Raw genomic sequence first — 18,923 nt, 5'->3', positions numbered from 1 at the left:
GCTAGTCAAAGCTAAACTTATGATTGCACAAACAACTTGGAAGCGCCCAAATTATGTGATGGAAAACTACAACTCCCATAATTCCCTGGGTTGGCAAAAGGGACGCCCCTCCGCCATAAGCTGTCCCACTTTCTCAGCAACTAGGCCTCCGATACAATAGGCCTGGGAGAAGTAGACAAGAGCTCAGGGAGACGCCACCCCCACGCCACCACAGTTTGAGGGTTGCCCCTGCCAGGCCCCTGGAAGTACCCCCTGCTCCTCCTCCACCCCTTCCGAAACTCCCACCCCTGATTCCAAAGCGGAGCTCCATAATGCCCGAGGGGAGGGACAGAGGGATGTCGCGAGGGGGAAACGGCTGGTCCAGGCCCCAACAGAAGCGCTGGCAAACAGTTGCAGGCAGGGAGGGGGCACGGTGGTCTCATCTCATCCCAGGGAGCAGAGGCCCCGACTCAGATCCCAGGGGTGTGAGGGCACAGAAGTGGGGGCCTGGTGGCCTGCCCCATGCAGCTCAGTCCCCAAACGACGGGGGTGGAAAGAGAGAGCGGGGGAGGGCGGGGGGGCGGGGTGCCAGTTTGCAGGCCGTGGCCAGTTCCCCCAGTAACAGCCAGGCCGCAGCAGGAACGGGGCGGGGGCTCTTCTGGAAACTTTGGTGACTACCGGCTCTCGCGGCCTCCGACGCCCGGGGCCTCGGCCTCTCTCTCGGCAGGCTCTTCCTCCCGCTCCTGCCCCCCCGGGGGCGGCCCCCAGGCTGGGCCCGGCCCGGACGCGGCGCGGTCGTTCTCCAGCTCCACGAGGAGCGGCTTCGCATCCTCCGCCGCGGTGGCCGCCTCCTCCATCTCCTCCCCTTCTTCCGAATCAGCCTCCTTGGGACGCTCGGGGATGTCCTTCGGCGGGTCCCTGGCGCTCCTCTTCAGCGGCCCCTTTTCGTCCTCCTTCTTGGCCGGCGGGTCGACGCCCGGCTCCACCGGCTCGGCGCCGCCGCCGCCGTCGGTGTGGCTCTCCGGGTCCCCACCGCCCTCGGTGGCCTCCGGCTCGGGCCCCTCGGCGCAGCTCTTCCCCTGGGCGAACTGGTAATCGGAAGCCTGGACGGTGGGGTTGTTCTCGATCTCCCACAGCCCCTCGCTGAAGCCCCTCCTCTTGTTGGGTTTGCCGAACTTCTCCTTGGACTCCTCGTACGGGAAGAGGCGCTTGGGTCCCAGGAAGGCCGTCTCGTGGGTCCCGAAGAAAAACACTCGGTAGCGGTTGACCTCGGCCGCTTGCTCGATCCTGGCCGGCCAGTGGGCGTAGCCCTTTATTTTGGCGAACACCAAGTCCCCGCTCCTGTACTTGCGCCGGCAGAACAGCGCCATGGCTGCGGACCCGGCCTCGGCAGCGGCCGGAAAGGGCGACCCACGACGGCGCGCGGGGTTAGCGGCCGCTGAGCTCGGGCTGCGCAAGCCCCGCCCCGAGGGAGCATCCGGGCGCCCTGAGAAGGTTCTAGTGCTAAGCGTGCATTATCTCGGAGACCCAAAGCTCGTTGGGCCCCACCGTCGACGCCGGGGTTTCTAGAACGACAGAGCCAAGAGCTTGGGTATCCCGGGTGGCGGTTGTGCTGACGGGGATCCTCTGCGGATCAATCGCTAGGGCACCCGGCTGTGAAGGTGGCATCGTTTACTGTGTCAGCCAGAGTGGCCTAGCAAGGGAGAGATGGGGCAGGGTGGCAAGAAAACGCAGTGACGCGATTAGCACACATTTCGATGAAACTAGTAACAGGCTAGCGCAGATTTGCAGTATCTGTTGGGACTCCGATCTGCTCATTACAGAAAACTCCACTCTTGCCTCAGGGGATGCCTGGGTCAGTGGTTTCACCCCTTTTCTGATTTCCTTGAGAGCTAACACTGGTGCCTGCAAGGGGATTCAAGAATAGAGTGGAGGCGAAGGAATAGAGTCAGCAACGCTGACATCTCTTGGAAACCGGTGTCCTAAACTTTGGCGGGGGGGGGGGTGGGGGATCACAAAATGTATAGAGCAGCCTCATGACCATGTCAAACCAGCCATGTCAAAATTTCCTCCTTTACATGGGATGCTGGACATGGCCCTTACCCTTTCATTGATTCTTGCATGTTTTAAGAGATAAGACTCTTATCTCTTGGTGGTTATAGCACAGAAAGGATGTCAAATGCTCTCAGTATCCTCATAGAGAGGGGAAAATTGGGCTTAAGAATTAGGTAGAGGTCTGCTCATATCAAATATCTTGTTATTATCTAGAACTTCCTGGGGGCTACAGACTAAAAAAGAATCATTTCAGCTGAGAGAGTACTTTAAGGATAGACTTGTTCTCCTAAAGTGATAATTATGGGAGTTTCCGTGTAAGTGCAGCCATTGCACATTTGTCTGCATCTGTTTTGAGTCCTGCTAGCTAGCTGTGAGCACTCTGAAGCCTAGCCAGCTTTGTCGTACTAGTACTCTTGCTGTTATGACAAAGACCTTTCAATATCGACCGTGTATTTAATTGCATAGATGTTTTTTCCTAGTGTAACCAACAGTGACCAGCGGAGAATTAGAACCACTAACCCATTTCAGTATAACTCAAATTTGTTTCTGGTTTGCTGGGTTGGATCAGCCATTTTACCTCTGGGTGGTGGAGACCTGTTCTGGGCAGAAGAAGTTCTCTTCTCCCAACAAGGCGAAACAAGTACGATAGACTTTGATAATTCTAAACAACTTCTTTTAGCTCTTCTGTCAAGCCATTTTCTTAGAACGCTTATCTGCCCCACAAATATCTACAACTTTACCAATTAAGTAACATCGACACATGCCCAGAAAGGGTACTTAGTTGTGCCACTGTAGTCGGAAGGCCTCGACTACAGCTGCTCTCGTTGAGAGTGATCTTCGGCAAAAGGATCACATGGGTATAAGCCAAACATCAAAGATTGTTGGGTAGTTGAATCACTGCAGGTGAACAGGTAGGGATCTGAGGTGGAAACAAAAAGTCAGGAAGTAGAGGCAAGAGGATCTAGTAAAGAATGATCCAGATCTGCAAAGGGTAATAGATATTCTATTAGGCAAAGGAGTGTCATTTTTGTACCTCTACCCATTACCCACTAATACTCTGTGTGTGGTGCTAAGGGCTGGCACAAAAGATGCTGATTTTTGAGGACTTTAAAATATAATTTAAGAGCGAAAGCATCAGGGACTTCATTACAGAGAAATGCAAGCTAGTCTTCAAGTGCTAAATCATGTGTTCTTACATAAATATTGAAGGAATTCTAGGAGAAACCAATGGGAGTGTGGTTATTAGGGCAAGGCTTTTGGGAGGAGTAGCAGGAGAGGTAATAGAAAGGATCCTAGTATCCTTCATTTGTTTACCAGCCTTGTAAAGCTGGGAACAGATAATATTTCTGAGCCTCTGTTACATGATCTTAAGATGTTTAAAGTAATATTTAGAATTTCCCTCAGGACTGTTATATATATTAATGAGATTATGGGTATGAAAGTCCAGACAATGGGTATAAAGTTCTATGATGTACTAACAAGTATGACGTAGAATTTCATTATGGATGGGATCAGGCTATTATTATTATTAGGCTAAATGAAGGGAAAATATGTCAAAAGGAGTAGAGTCATGAATAAGGACACTGAAGAATGAAGAAAAGTTATCTGCCAGCCAAATTCTATACTACACATGGAATTCCATATTACATATGGAATTACATATCCAGCACAACTTCTGTATGAAACAACATAAAAGTTCTTGTTCTTTGGAAATATTATTTTTAAAACAGCATTCTTTGACTAGATTTATCACCTAATGGTAGCTAATTCCAAAAAGGGGAGAGGGACTTCCCTGGTGGTGCAGTGGTTAAGGCTCCACGCTCCCAATGCAGGGGGCCCGGGTTCGATCCCTGGTCAGGGAACTAGATCCCACATGCCACAACTAAGAAGCCCCCATGCCACAACTAAGAAGCCCGCATGCCACAACTAAGACCCAGCACAGCCAAAATAAAATAAATAAATTAAAAAAAATTAAAAAAAAAAAAAAACTAAAAGGGGAGAATAAGAGGAAGGCTGAGCAAAAAGTTTAATGCATTTAGAGTTGGATACCACTTTCACAGATATTCCCTTCCTCTTACACTTGCATGCTCCATGATGCAATTAAATAGTAGGATCTTTGCTTCTTTTACCCTTGAAACCAACTTGTTCTTAAAGTTATTGTCTCTCTTTTGCTCAAAGTGAGAAGAGTAGGTAAGCAGTGTTCATGGTAACTTGGTTAGGTTTAGATTTGGCTAGTATATAAACAAAGTACTCAGGAGCAACTATTATTATTAATTTTCAGAAACTAGATCTCCTTGAGCTCAAATATTTCGAATAAAATCAAAAGTACCAAGACCATCTGTTTGTAAAAAGGACCTAATTTCAGCAGCAGCAGCAAACCTATCAAAACACCTTAGATTCCAGAACAGGTAACACATCACAGTTTTCTTTTCTGGAAAACTAATGATAGGATTTAAAAGCTGCTTGGCAACAATTATGAAACATGGGCAATAAAACAATGTAACTGTACAAGAGAGAGAATAGATATCCAATTGATGTTTTCTTGTTTAATTAGTTTTAAATTCAATTACTTTGGTATAAACTATGATTTAAAATAAATGTAATTGTCTTCTATGTGCTTTTGTTTCATTAAAAAATAGTAGCCGCCTCTGTGTTTATACAACAGAAGTGTTTATACATGGTTGGTATTTGGGTTCAAGGCTTTTCTTTCTAAAATGTTCTAGCAGACATAATTACACAGAAAGTAAATCCCCTATCCCACCATGGGTAGAAAATCTCCCCACCCTCCTTTCTTTAAAAGTCACAGGAGGTGAGCTACCTCTATATTTTGTCACCTCTACATTTTATCAGCATACACTTAGCCTAACCTTGAAAGCCTCAGGGATTTCTGAAATCCAAGGGATCTGCTGGGGGTGGGGATAAACTTGGTATCAGTGGGGATGTCCGGCAGCTAAAGGATAATTGAAGGGATGTTTCCAAGGAGCTGTATCATTATCAATTTGAATAGTGTGTCAAATCTGTATCTAACTTGATGATGGGATTGGGGGTGGGGGGAGAGATGAGAGTGCAGATTTTCCAAGTGCAGTATGTGTGCTGGTGATTTGGGCCCCCTTGGCTAATCATAAATGTTAGGGGGTAGGGTGTAGCAGGGGGCAAATGGAGAGGTTTCAGAATTGTTTGCAAAATTGCTGTTTTAGCAGCCGTGGAAAGAAAATTGCCACTCTAAAATGAATAAATGTGGCTGCTTAAGAATAATATTTCATTATACTGATTTGGGAGCACTTAAAGCTTTTAAAAACTACCCTTTGGAAAAAAACTTAAATAAAATGTGTTAAATAATCTGAATATTTTTGTAATTTGAATCTTGCATGATACTTAGTCAAACTCTGCCACTTGAAAATATATGAGGTTTTTTAAAATCTACATAATTAGCAAAGTTTAAACAAGTTATCAATGCTGGTGAGTATTCAATAACTGGGGATTGGACACATATAACATGGTCTATTTACATAATAATTATATAATTAAATGGCCATCTTCTGTGTGTTTAGAGTTTTTAAAGTATAACTTAGTAACTTGGAAATTCTTACAATATGAAGTTGAGTGAAAGGCAGGACAAAATATATAACATAGGTAATTTACTAGCCTATGTGAAACCCAGTTCCTTAAATCTAAAATGTGGATTATCTTAGTACCCATTTGAGAGAAAGACTGCTTAAAATAAACAGAACAATGTGTCAAGTATGTTGCCTGGTACCTATTAAGTGTTCAATTACTATTAGCCATTACTATTAAAATAGCCAGTACTAGTCCTATTTTATTTATTTTATTAAAGTGCAGTTTTTGTTTTTTTGTTTTTGTTTTGTTTTGTTTGTCTGGCTTTTTTTTTTTTTTTTTTTTTTTGCAGTATGTGATACATATCTTTTCTTGTAACTATTGTTTTTTCCTCCCTCAGATTGTTTCTGGTTCTAAATTTAGCTTGACACCTTGCCAATGTTCCTTTAATTTTATTATAATCATATTTTTTTTCTTATTTTTTGGAGGGGGTGTGTTCTTCATGCACTAAAAATACATTTTTAAAGATCCAAGATCAACAACGTCATCTCTGTAAGCAAATATGGAACTTGGCATTGCAATTTCAGTTTTATACTTCTTGCCATTATAATAAGATATCATACAAATGGTTAAAACGACCAAAGTTTTCAGAAAATCATGCTAAAGTTTTTGATGATGTAACTTCAGTCTTCACCTCAATTGTCTTACTCTTCCTTCCAATAGTTTCCTAGCTTTTGATATAATTACCAAAATATTAATCTTTGGGAATAAATAATTTATACAATTTCCATTTAAGGAAATCATCAACAGTGTGCATGATAATGAAAAGGAGGAAATTTTTTTAAGCCAAGATGTCTAATTTTGATTAATGATAATGGTATGTGGAGGCAGATAATCATTTTGACTTATCAAGATTTTCCTATTTCATTATTACAAAATGACTTTAATTTTTCATTTAATTTTAGTTTAGCGATATCTGTATTGAGTTGGTAGTTATCCTTTAACCAGAGGATTATTGGAGGTGGATGACTTTCTCTTTTTAAACATTGCAAAAGAAATATTTGGCCTTCCAAACAGATTAGGTTTTTCTGTACTAGGGAACATGTATGTTATTTGTTGGAATAAATAAATAAGTACTCTAAGGAGTTAGTTTAGTGGTTTTTCATATATTCAAAAACTCATAAAGCACGAAGTAGAGGTCAAGTAAAAGAAAAGCAGAACAGTAGAAATTCAACATAACTTTCCTAAACCAGCATCTGGGCTCAAATTTCAACAAGCAACGCCTCTCTCTTTTTTAGAATTTACTTTAAAAACGGAGTTGATGATAAAAACACTTTTAAATGCCTCAGTAAAATGTCCTGTATAACACAAATGATGACTGAACAAATATTATCATCACTTTTCTCTTTGGTCACTCTTCACGGTGAAAATAAATTTCTTCTTAGACAAAATACCGTATTTTGGATACTTGTAAAATTGAAATACTTAAATAAAACAGGATATAGTCTTGTCATCTTTGCTCTTCAAAATCAGATATAACAAAAGCCAATACTCTGTTTCTGCTTGTCAAAGTACAACCATAACGGGAATATATTCATAATAAGTAAAATTACAATAGAACTAATTTTTAACTACCATTTATTGAGCACGTATATGCCACACCCTGTTGTAAGCACTTTATTTTCTCAATTCTTAAAACACTTTGCTCTACTGCCTTTCTCCTTTTTTTTCGCCTGCCCATCTATTCATCGTGAGCACAATCATTGAGGAAATGCAACCTATAAGCAACCAGAGAAGTTGGTTTGGAGAAAATAAGAGAGAAGAGTGAAGCAGATGCTAAGAGAGCAGACATGTCATGAACAGTAAGTTACTAGAAGGATCATAAAAGTGAGACAGAGAAAACTGTCAGTTCAGAGAGCAATTTCAGTCCCTGAGGTTTTTCCTGTTACAATCTGAGTTCAGTTTACATGCATCCTTACATTAAAAACATTACATTAAAAATAGTATATCAAATATGTATATCTTTGATGATGGCATTTGGCGAGGGAGAAATGAAGGGTGCAGATTTCATCTTAAGGGTGTCTGAGTGAGCCTCTGTTCCTCACAATGAAATGCATCTAAGTAGAACAGTAATTATACCGCTGATCTATGTTTGGCAGATATTTATAAAGGTAAAACGATGTTAACCACATATCAAGCAATAATGGTACAGACATGATATCACTCCAATATAAGTATTATAGATAAAATATCTACTTTTTAAAATATCCAGCCTTTCTTTTTCTCCTCAGATATTTATAACTGTAAACTCTAACCATGTAAGAGAATCTTTTAAGTTTTCAAAGGGCATATATTCTGAGCTTTTTACCAGCTACCATCTTGTTTCATGATGGCTGACCAAGCTGTTTTCTCTTTCAGTAAAAGCAAAATCAATAAAGTTTTCATTGAACAGATAAATACAAAATGCTTAACTGTTAAATTGAACAATGTAATGCTAATTATTAATTAATTAATTAATGATGCTTCAGTCTATTATAATTTTGAAGTAATTAATTGGGTTCTTTTGTCTTCACTAATTTTAGCTGCTTCACACTTTAAATAGAACTGGAAAAAAATGAAAGAATCAAAGCATATAGCTTTATCATATTGGGAAAGACTAAACTGGTTTTGCTCAGTTTTCTCAGTTTTTTCTTCTATTCACTTTATAGGACTCCTATGAATTGACAGGGAGTTTGTAGGCTACATATGTAGAAAACAGCAAAAACTGAAATCTAGAATGTAATGTCTCTTTTAGGACACTAGTTCAGGTAATCCATATCTGAGTGCTTACCGTGTGGCTACTAGAAAGCTAGTGCTGTGGGAAGGACATGATGAGTGTAGAATATTTTAACCATACTAGGTGGTCTGTGTTATATCAATCCTTTGATATATTTTGAAACATTATTTGTGAACTGTTTTTATAATTTACACACTTTTAAAATATATACATTATCAATATACATGAGCAGTCTTATTTTGTTCAATAGTTCTATATACTTGCCAATATTTTGTCTATTTTATTTAATTAAGATAAAAATATGTAAAGATTTTCCACGGATTATTTCTAGATTAGTCAATTTCCTTCAAATTAGGTTTGTTTCTGCTTTGTGCATTTCAAGGCTCTATTATTGTTAAGTACCTGCATATTCTTTATTTTTATATTGTTTTGCGTCTATTAGAATCTTTATTTTATCAGAATGAAATAACTGCCCTATTGAAGGCTTTTGCTTTAAATTCTACCTTGGTATTAATGATGCTGCAGGAGTTTTTTTTGATTAGCATTTCAAAATAGTTAATAGTCAATAGTTCTTTAATTTTTCTATGCCATTTTGTTTAATTATACCCTTGAAACCAGTATACAGTCTCTCCATATAGGCAGGGGATTGGTTCCAAGACACTCTGCACCTGCCTCCTCTGATACCCAGAATCCACAGATGCTCAAGTCTGTTGTATAAAGTGGCACAGTACAGTAGCCCCCGCCCCCACCCCACCCCACATTCCAGGTTCCACATCTGTGGATTCAACCAGCTGTGGATCAAATCTGTGGATGCCGAGCCCTACCCCCCACCCCATGTGGAGGGCCAACCCAACTGTATAGGTAGATTGCTTTCAATCTAATGTTTTATCAAGAGACTAACCTTCTTAATATGTGGTGATGAATTCTATGTCTACCATCTCATTTTGTGACTTATTATGCCTTCATAGTGTTCTTTTTTTTTCCTCTCTGCTGTTCTACCTTCCAGTGGATCGATAAAGTTAGTATCATAATCATTATCATCATTATTATTATTGTTTTCCCCTTTGCTGGTTCCCCTTTGCTGGTTCCCCTTTGCTGGTTGGTAACTCTTCCTTCAGTAATTATTATTTAACATGCAGAACTATAAATTTTTCTAACCAAATCTAAAGACTTCAGCATGTTTTTAGTAGCCCTAACACTCAACTTTGTAATTGTCTAAAATTTTATATTTTTAAAAGTTCATAATAGTTATTTTTTACAATTAGTTTATTACAATTATTCAGATATTTTATCATTAATTTCTTACACACTCTTCCCTTACTTTCATTAAAGGAAATATGTCACTTAGTAATTGTTTTAGTGAGGGTATGGAGTAATAGATAAATTCTCTTAGCTTTATATAGCTAAAGATGTATTTATTACAACCTCATTATTAAACAGTATATTAGCTGGGTATATAATTTATATTTAAACTTTCATTCCTTTAAGATTATGAAGGCATTATAATGTGTTCTTCTAGCATTTATTATTGCTGCTGAGAAGTCTGCCATCAGTGTGATGGTCATTCCTTATCAAGTATCATGTCTTTCTCTTCGTTATCCTTGATATACTTCGGTTTCATTAAGACGTGTATGAGTATGGACTTATTTTCATCTATTATGACTGATACTTGGTGGAGACTTTGAACTCATCTCTGTCCTCAGTTCAGAAAATTCTTACATTTTTAAATATAGCCTCAGACATTTCTTCAGTTCTCTTCTGGAACACATATAATTACATTAAAGTATCTCAATCTATAGCCCATACCTCTTATTCATGTTTTATGTCTCTATCTACTGTGCTCCATTCTGTCAAACTTCCCAAAACTGTATTTCCATTTATTTATTCTTTGTGTCTCATTTAAAGGTTATCCCAATTATGATCATTTCCAAAACAGTAGTTTTCATTCTAAGGATTTCTAATGTTTTTATTTTTACCTTACATTATTTCATTTATATCTGTTTTGGCTTCATAATTTCTCATTCTTTTCGTGGTTATTCATTTCTCTGTCCCTTTAGAGATTCTAAACATACTTATTTTAAAACCACTATTGATGTTTTTCTCTTTTTTTCATTTAATCTGTCATGAGTTCATTTCCTGCTGCCAAGTGGTGGTTTGGCTCAAGGTCGCCTGGCTGCGAGGCTGTCCGCTTCTTTGTGCCTGTATAAGAGGCAACATTATAAACATTGTATCCTCCCAAATGAGTAAGTCAGGGCTTTTTTCAGCTGCCTTTTCAGGGTCAGGAAGCTCCACAGTGGCCCAGGTCTAGTTCACCACAGCACATGAGGGAGGGACCGTATTTCCCTCTACCCCACAGACTCCACCTCTTCTTGCTTCCAGCCTCAGATCCTAACAGACCTGCAGTGTTAGTTTCTCTCAACATTTTGCATTTCCTTCCATTTCTGGTCTACCAGTACCTTTAGTACGTGGAAGTTATTTAATTGTATCTTTTATATTTTATCTGCTATTTGCCATATGTTGGATCAAAAAGGGAAGGTCTCAAAGCATGAATTTATAACATCTTAATTAGGTATCAGGAAGTTATAAAATGTCATGCATACCCTTCCCCTTAGCAGTTTGCAAATTAACTGAGGAGAAAAGATTCTAACCTGAAACATTCTAGCAAGAAACATTTAGAGAATACAAAAGAGATTCTAATAAAAATAAAACTTGTAGCCATTTATACAAAAATAATCAGGGTAGGCTTTTTGAACACGGCAGGAGGAGTTGAGATTTTTCTTAAGGAATGAGTAAGATTTGAATGGACACGAAATATATGAATTTTAATTCTTTACAGATTCACTTTATTATGTGCCCTGAAGATGTGGTTTATGTACCTTCCACTAATGGCTTTGACGGCAACAAAGACAGTGTGTTAAATTTTAGACCTCTGGGTACACAGTCAAGTGGGAATATTGAGAGAGAATTTTAGGAGGCGTCCTAGCAGTTTCACATAAAAACTTGTCCCAGCAGTCATTCAATTTTGGAGAAGCTGATGCAAGAGGTGGAAATGTGTGTACATATCTATGTCCTCTAAGAAATATTAAGAGTATAACTACTGTGTTACTGCATTTAGAGGAACATTCTTCCAGGAAAGCATTAGCAACAACTAATTGGATCAGTATTCACTCATTTCCCAGAGAAATCCAGTATCTAAAGCTAAGTGTATCCTACTTCCCTCTGCCTGAGTTTTCAGCTTTAAGCTACTTCATAAACTATTCATATCCTCAGAAATCGTAAAAATAATTGCATTGCATAATGCCCTAATATACCTCTGATACCTGCTCGTCAGGGCCTGACCTAGGGGTTCATCACACATGCCAAGAGGCAGTAAATGAATGGTAACCAGAGGCAGGACATTTTGTTTGTTTGTTTGTTTGTTTGTTTGTTTATTTATGGCTGTGTTGGGTCTTCGTTTCTGTGCAAGGGCTTTCTCTAGTTGCGGCAAGCGGGGGCCACTCTTCATCGCGGTGCGCAGGCCTCTCACTGTCGCAGCCTCTCTTGTTGCGGAGCACAGGCTCCAGACGCGCAGGCTCAGTAGTTGTGGCTCACGGGCCTAGTTGCTCCGCGGCATGTGGGATCTTCCCAGACCAGGGCTCGAACCCGTGTCCCCTGCATCAGCAGGCAGACTCTCAACCACTGCGCCACCAGGGAAGCCCCGAGGCAGGACATTTTGAAAATAGGCTCACAGTTTATTTAATGCCTCTGTTGAAGTCTCTCTTATTCACACTGCACCAATGTCCATCCAGCCATTTTACAGAAATAATGGATATAACTGGCCCTGTGCCTTGTTAATTCTGGTGGTTAGCCTGACTCAGACCAATAACATTTCAAGCGAAGGTAAATATGTAGCTCTTGTGCATAGAAAAGAGCAACTGTAAGCTTCAGCCACAGGCTTTGGCAAGGTCTGCAAATGGATGACTAAATAGGTTCAAGGCAGGTGATGGAAATCAGGAGACAGGAAGATTAACCCACAAGACAGGTCTGTTTTAAGTCAGCTTGACTTCCATTTATTGCAACCCTGACATTGGAATAAACCTATTAAATATACTTTCAAAATGCAACCAAGTGGTAAAACATGATACCTCACTTTAAAACTTTTTAAATTGAATGCACCTGGTGAGGTTCTCTATCAATTTATGTTAATGCCACATACAAGCAAGCAGGACCTAATTACCAATTAAGCAATAAAGCTGTTTATAAGAGCAAATGTTCTCTGGGTCAAGTCCATGAAATATTTATATATATGTATGTATATGTATAATACGCATGTACATGTACATGTATGTATAAATATAAATGTAAATATATATACCTATATACACATACTATATTTCTTAAACTTTGTTATAATTGTCAACATGTGTTATTGAATACCAGTTTTATAGAGATATCTTCTACATAGTGAGTTGATCTTCCTAAACGATGAGGGGATTCCATAATTATATAAAGTTCAGGGTCACTGTAAGTCCAAAACAAAGATTTTTTAAAATGCATGAAAAATAATTCTGTTTCTTGTATGGCCATTGACTGAGTCTTCTCATTCCACATGTGGCTGTTTAAGATCCCAAACATTGCTAAGAGACAGAATTCTGACCGAACTCACCCCAATCCACCCCAATCCAAACCTTTCTCTAGAGAGCTGGCGTAAAAGCTGAAGGTCAGGAAGCAGAAGTCTCACTTTATGTCCCTGTACTTGATACTATTATTGTCACAACTAAGGCAACTGCAAGCCTGCTACTCACTGCTTACTACACACTGTTGATGCAGCAGCACTGAAAAGAAAGATCTGATAATTTTTATGATTTACTTCAATTCAGGGAATTTTACCCTTGGAACCTGGACTTTGTGGTAGGAGGTAGTTTGATTTCAGTTCAGGTCAGTTTCACAAAAATTTAATGAGCATCTATAGGTAGAGGGAATACGATGATGAACTCAACTAAATCCCTGTCTTCCGTGAGCTTACAGCTAAAAAATATTCTTATCTAACCTTTATCTGCCCTTGACACAGATCACTCCTGGACTTAAGCATCAGTGGGTACTAGTTCCAAATTGGTTGCCCAATTTTAGTTGTGTGTGTGTGTGTGTGTGTGTGTGTTTGTGAGAGAGAGAGAGAGAGAGAGAGAGGTGTGGAGAGTTGTTAATCTTGCTCCTTAGTCAACAGGAAGGGCAGTATTATGCTCTCCTCTTCATCCACACTTGCTTCCAATTCCCTTCTCCTTCTCTCATAAACACGCACAGCCCAATGTAAAATGTGCAGTATTATTTTGCCTCTGTGTTTTGATTTACATGAATGTAGTGTGTCCTCAATCTCATTTCATCCCGTTTCCAGTAAATACTATCTTCTGTGTCTTCAATTGATCCACGTTATTTGATACATGTACAGTTTGTGATTCCAACTGATACATATTACTATGCGCCACTAACTATACCCACAGTGTTTCACTTATTAATTTCCCTAGTGACAAACACCTGGACTGCCTCCAAATCTCCACTCACACACACTCACACACACATACACACACACCCGCGTGTGCACTCTAATCAAAGTCCTCATTCCTGTTTTCCCGCTATGTGAGAATTTCTTTTTCTTTGGGATACAGAAACTGCTCAAGGTATTCTAAGTAGAGAGCAGTTTGATACAGGAATTAAGTGTTTAAAAATCAGTGGAAGGACTAGAAGAATTTGGACAGGTGAAAGGCCTCTTAGATTTCTGGGAATCTAGGGGTCTGAGAAACTGCAGCTCCTCCAGCCCTGAAGTGGGTGATTCCCAGTAAGACATCTAGAGGCCACCGTGAAATCCCAGCCTGCCAAACCCAAGCACTTGCTGACCACTGTAATATTAGGCATCTCCTCAGCCTTCCAGATCACGTGCAGGTGTCACTCATCATTGACTCTTGGCCAGCAAGTGGGCCCTACAGGGAAGAGCACGTAAGAAAGAGCACATCTTTGTTCCACTTTCTGGGTTGATTACCCCTAAATTTATTTTTTCTGTACTTTTTAATTTATGAGAGTTCTCTCCAGTTCTGACTCTTCTTTTATATAGTGTTTGGTTCTTCTTTTTTTTTTTAATGGATGTGATATATTCTCTTTTTCCTCTGAGATATTAATCATAGTTCTTTTGAATTTTTTTCTCCTCTCTGCATTGTGTTGACTGCAAGCATATTTCTTTTTCTGTTTATTTTGGTCTCCATCTTTTATGTTGGGGTCTTTCTCTTCTGTGTCTGGTGGTGACGTCTTTCCATCCTTGTTTTAGAATGATGGTTGGAAAGTCTCCGAGTGGGAGTGAGGCTTGTTCTGTGGCAGTCTTCACTGCTGCGTGATCCTGACGACTGTGGCACTTTATTGGGGGAAGCCCCAATGGCGTTATCTGTTGGTCTCTTCTCTTGAACAGGTCAGTTTTCCAAAAAGGAAATCTCCCACTTGGAAAGGAGAGGGTGAGGTGGTGGGGCTTGGAAGTGGATATAATTAGACTGGGCCAGCTGGGCTTAGTGGAGACACTAAGCCCATGAAAGGAGCTGAAGGTCAGTTCGTAGATATTTAGTCTTCTTTCAGAAAGATGACTCAGATCCTTACTCCTGCCTTTGCTTGGGTCTGATGTCCCCAAGCCCAGAGTCAACCTGGGTCAGCTTGTCCACATGATAAATGTCCAGTCCTCCGCTGGAGTAGAAGAAGTCTGGGCAGATGATCTGGAGGACCAAATGCTTTTGTATTTAAACCTTTCATCTTTCTGCCTGGTTATAGCCCCATACGATCCCCACGTTCAGCAGAAGGAGCTGCCTCTGATTCCTGGGCAAGTCCAGAATTCTGCCACGATGCAACCTGTTCCTTCTGGCTTCCCTCCCCCACAATGCCCCTCCCCTTCTACAGGCTTAGCTGGATTCTCTATTCTGTAAATAAGCTACTACATGTCTATTCTTTCCTAAGTTTTTTAAACACTTTCTTTTCTGATGTTGTCTTCCCTCCAGCTCTCTTCTTCCTTGGGAATCTGTGCTTCCTTTATTTTTGTCATGTCATTTCTGTGTTGTTTCAGGAAAAAACAGAGAGAAATGTGAAGTTCAACTTCTGCCATGCTGGTAGGTAATCAGTAAAAATGCTAAATGGGAGCCTTCTGGATGGAAATGCTCTTATATTTTGAAACAATCAACTTGAGCGAAAAATGTATGGGTCAGATCAAGGGACAGTCTACAAAATAACTGGCCTGTTATCATCAAAAGTGGTCATGAAGGTCAAGGAAAGACTGAGGAAATGTTCCAGACTAAAGGTAACTAAAGAGGGATGAAAAATCAGAAGCAAGGTATGATCCTGGGTTGGATTCTTTTGCAAGGACATTGTTGGGACAATTGTCAAAACTTGAATGGGCTCTGTAGGTTAGATTGTAGTGAAGTATCATTGTCAATGTCCCGGTTCTGATGGTTGTGTTGTACTTCTTGCAAGAGAATACTGTGGTTTGTAGGAACTACACACCGTAAAGTATCTATATAGGTGACAGGGCATATTGCTGGCAACATACTCTTAAATAGCTCAGGACAGAAAAAGTTCTGTGTGCTAGTCTTGTAATTTTTCTGTAAGTTTAAAATTAGTTCAAAATTAAAAGAAAGGGAAAAAAATCTTGTTTTAACCCCTGATCCAATGGGGGGTAAAAAGAAACATAAAACAAAACTGCAGAGGTTAAAAAAAAAAAAATGTACGGGTACCACTCTCTGTCTAGGTATCTATCCATCCATCCATATTCATTTTTTAAATAAGTTCAGTAGTTATTTTTTTTGATGATTTCCCCCTTCCATATAATAGAGTGTTAATGCAATTTTCAATCTCTGTGAGTAAAATGTATTGAAATCTTCTCCAACATCTGAGAACAATCATCTTCAAATGTGTACCTTGTGAAGAAATAAGTGCTGGAGGGAGTTTCTTAGTCATCCAGGTTATGCTCACTTAAATATCTTAAACATGGTTACAAACTGGATCGGATGTCTATTTGGGATTGAAAGTCTGACTTTGTCACACATGGATGTGCTAAAATCTCACACATACTGTGGGTTAATTTCAAGTTTATATCCAAAGGATTCTTATTTCATCCAAATATTGTTCACACTTCCAAATGTCAATTTCACATACTTCTCTTCTGAATTTGCCACTGAATGTATTATTTTGATTAGTGTTGTCAGGAAGTACCTAAACATTTTTCCTTCTTGATTGGTAGCCAATATTCTTCAACAGATCCTTTATTAGTCCCAGGCTGCTGTGGTATGTGCAGGAAAGTGTGAAGAAATATGGGTTCTAGATCTTGCCGTCCTTCCTATTCTCTAAATTACTCTTGGCCTCAACTTTTCTCATCTGTACAAGAAGGGTCAGGGCTAAATCACTGATTCTGGTAGGGGATGGATATAACAAAATCACTGATAAGACAATACAGGCATGTCTGTCAACAGTGGCTGTGACATGGATTCAAGAGTCAAATCCAGCTGTCCACTTATTTAGTTTTGTGACTTATTATTTAATTTTTCTGAGCATATTATGTCCTCATGTAAATTAGGGCAAAATTAGGGTAATAATAAAAATAATAGTAAAAATTCTCACTCATATGCCTTTATGTGAGTGTGAAAATTAAATTTAATAAACTCTGTAAGGCATTTAGCTCATGCTTCAAATGCAGTGGGCACCCGGTAAACATTAGCAACAACTATAAAATGCCAACATTACTGTTGCATCAAAACGGTGCATAGGGGGCTTCCCTGGTGGCGCAGTGGTTGAGAATCCGCCTGCCAATGCAGGGGACACGGGTTCGAGCCCTGGTCTGGGAAGATCCCACATGCCGCAGAGCAACTGGGCCCGTGAGCCACAACTACTGAGCCTGCGCGTCTGGAGCCTGTGCTCCGCAACAAGAGAGGCTGCGGCAGTGAGAGGCCCGCGCACCGCGATGAAGAGTGGCCCCCGCTTGCCGCAACTAGAGAAAGCCCTCGCACAGAAACGAAGACCCAACACAGCCAAAATTAATTAATTAATTAATTAATTTTTTTTTTTTTTTTAAAACAGTGCATAGGGCTGTGGAGAGAAAACTAATCATATAATTCATTCATATATTTGACATTTATTGAGCACCTCCTAAGTGCCAGATGTTGTTCTAAGCACTCATGTTATAAAATGTCTCCACCCACACAGTTTACTTACATTTTAGTGGGAAACGCAATAAAAATATGGTAAGACATCATGGACTATTGCTAACACAGAGTGAAAAAGGCCGCAAAGGAAAATGAAGTAGGATAAAGGAATGCAGAACGATTTGGGATGGCAAATGCTCTTTTCTATAGGGTAGCAGGGAAGGCTTCTCTGAGGAGGAAGCATTTGAGTGGAGCAGACTATACGGACATCCAAGGGAAGAGCTTTCCAAGCAGTGGGATCAGGATATGCCAAGATCCTGCATGTGAGCAAACTTGCTGTGTTAGAAGGAGAGCAAGAAGGCAACGTGACCACAGATAGGGAGGGGGGTAACCGTAGGAGATAAAAGCAGAGGTGTAGACAGAGGCCAGAAAGGTAAGACCTTGTAGAACATGGTAGAGACTTGGGACTTTGTGATTAGAAACCATCAGAGTATCATGAACAGGGAATTAACATGACTTAAGTTTCAAGCACACCTGGGTTTAAATCCTCTGTGGGAAAGTTGTGAACCCCGCTGGCTTGTTTCTTCACTTGTTCTTGGAAGGTTTAAAAGAAACAATGCATGTGAAAGCAACAGACACAGTGTTTGGCACAAAGGACATACTCGAGATCCTTAAACATTAGAAATTCTTCTTCTTCACCTGAAAGTCTGGGGTGAGAAGAGACACAAGACCGGTTTCAACTCATGCTTTCCCACTGGTTAATCCCAGCTGCTGACATTACCTTCATCACAGCCACTCTTTTGGACGAAAGCATTTTTTCCCTTAAAAGATGCCTGTAATAACACGTGTTACGTAAGAGGAATTAGTTACACTGGCCTTTACTAACAGGAGTCCTAGTTACTAGTTAGTGATACTTTGAGCAAATGGGGAACAAGGTTTGTATCGCAGTTGATAAGGGGGCAGCGTGTCTCAAAGGGACGCTGCAGAGAGAGCCCCCTTCATGGCCTCTGGAGAACAGTGTGATCGCTGGTCCTGGGGTTGGAAAGAGGACGTTACATAACAGCACACTGTGAGGGGGTGGGCGACGGGGTTGATGAATGAGATGTTATCTTTAGACAGCCCTCCACTCAGGGCAGGGATTTGTTTTCTTTTTCCACACTTGAGGAGTATATGTCACATGGAGCCACACAGAGAGTAACAGATACACTCATATACTGGAGGCCAAGATGTCAGAGCCAAGCTTTTCTCAGGTTCAAGGTTTAACACCCGAGGCTTTCCTGGACTAAGTGTTTCATTTTGGAAAGAGCATTTTCCATTCGATCTTTGCTTCTTCTTTGCTCCTTCTTAGTTGCATCTTTTATTATGATATTTGTATTGGGCCATTGCCTCTCAGTGACTCAGTAAGTGGTTATTCAGCG

The 18,923-nt window shown here is 40.4% G+C and overlaps 1 protein-coding gene and 1 long non-coding RNA gene across 3 annotated transcripts in view; one reads left to right on the top strand and one right to left on the bottom strand.

The window, feature by feature from the left end:
• Positions 1-646: 646 nt before the first annotated feature.
• Positions 647-18,923, bottom strand: part of HDGFL1 (HDGF like 1) — a 730,488-nt gene continuing 712,211 nt past the window's right edge. For both annotated transcript variants that reach the window (XM_082415287.1, XM_082415288.1), the window contains one exon: positions 647-1,672. In XM_082415287.1, coding sequence (XP_082271413.1) covers positions 654-1,349 — 696 coding nt within the window. In that variant the 5' untranslated portion in view covers positions 1,350-1,672 and the 3' untranslated portion in view covers positions 647-653. The remainder of the gene's footprint in view (positions 1,673-18,923) is intronic.
• On the top strand, positions 9,005-17,425 carry LOC309638872. The gene is made up of 2 exons (XR_014251374.1): positions 9,005-11,755; positions 12,068-17,425. It is a non-coding gene; the product is annotated as an uncharacterized lncRNA (long non-coding RNA).

The sequence above is a fragment of the Balaenoptera physalus genome, assembly GCF_965194825.1.
Source record: "Balaenoptera physalus genome assembly, chromosome: 11".
Lineage (NCBI taxonomy): Eukaryota > Metazoa > Chordata > Mammalia > Artiodactyla > Balaenopteridae > Balaenoptera > Balaenoptera physalus.
Note: the sequence above shows the minus strand (reverse complement) of the source record. Positions and strands in the feature narration are given on the sequence as shown.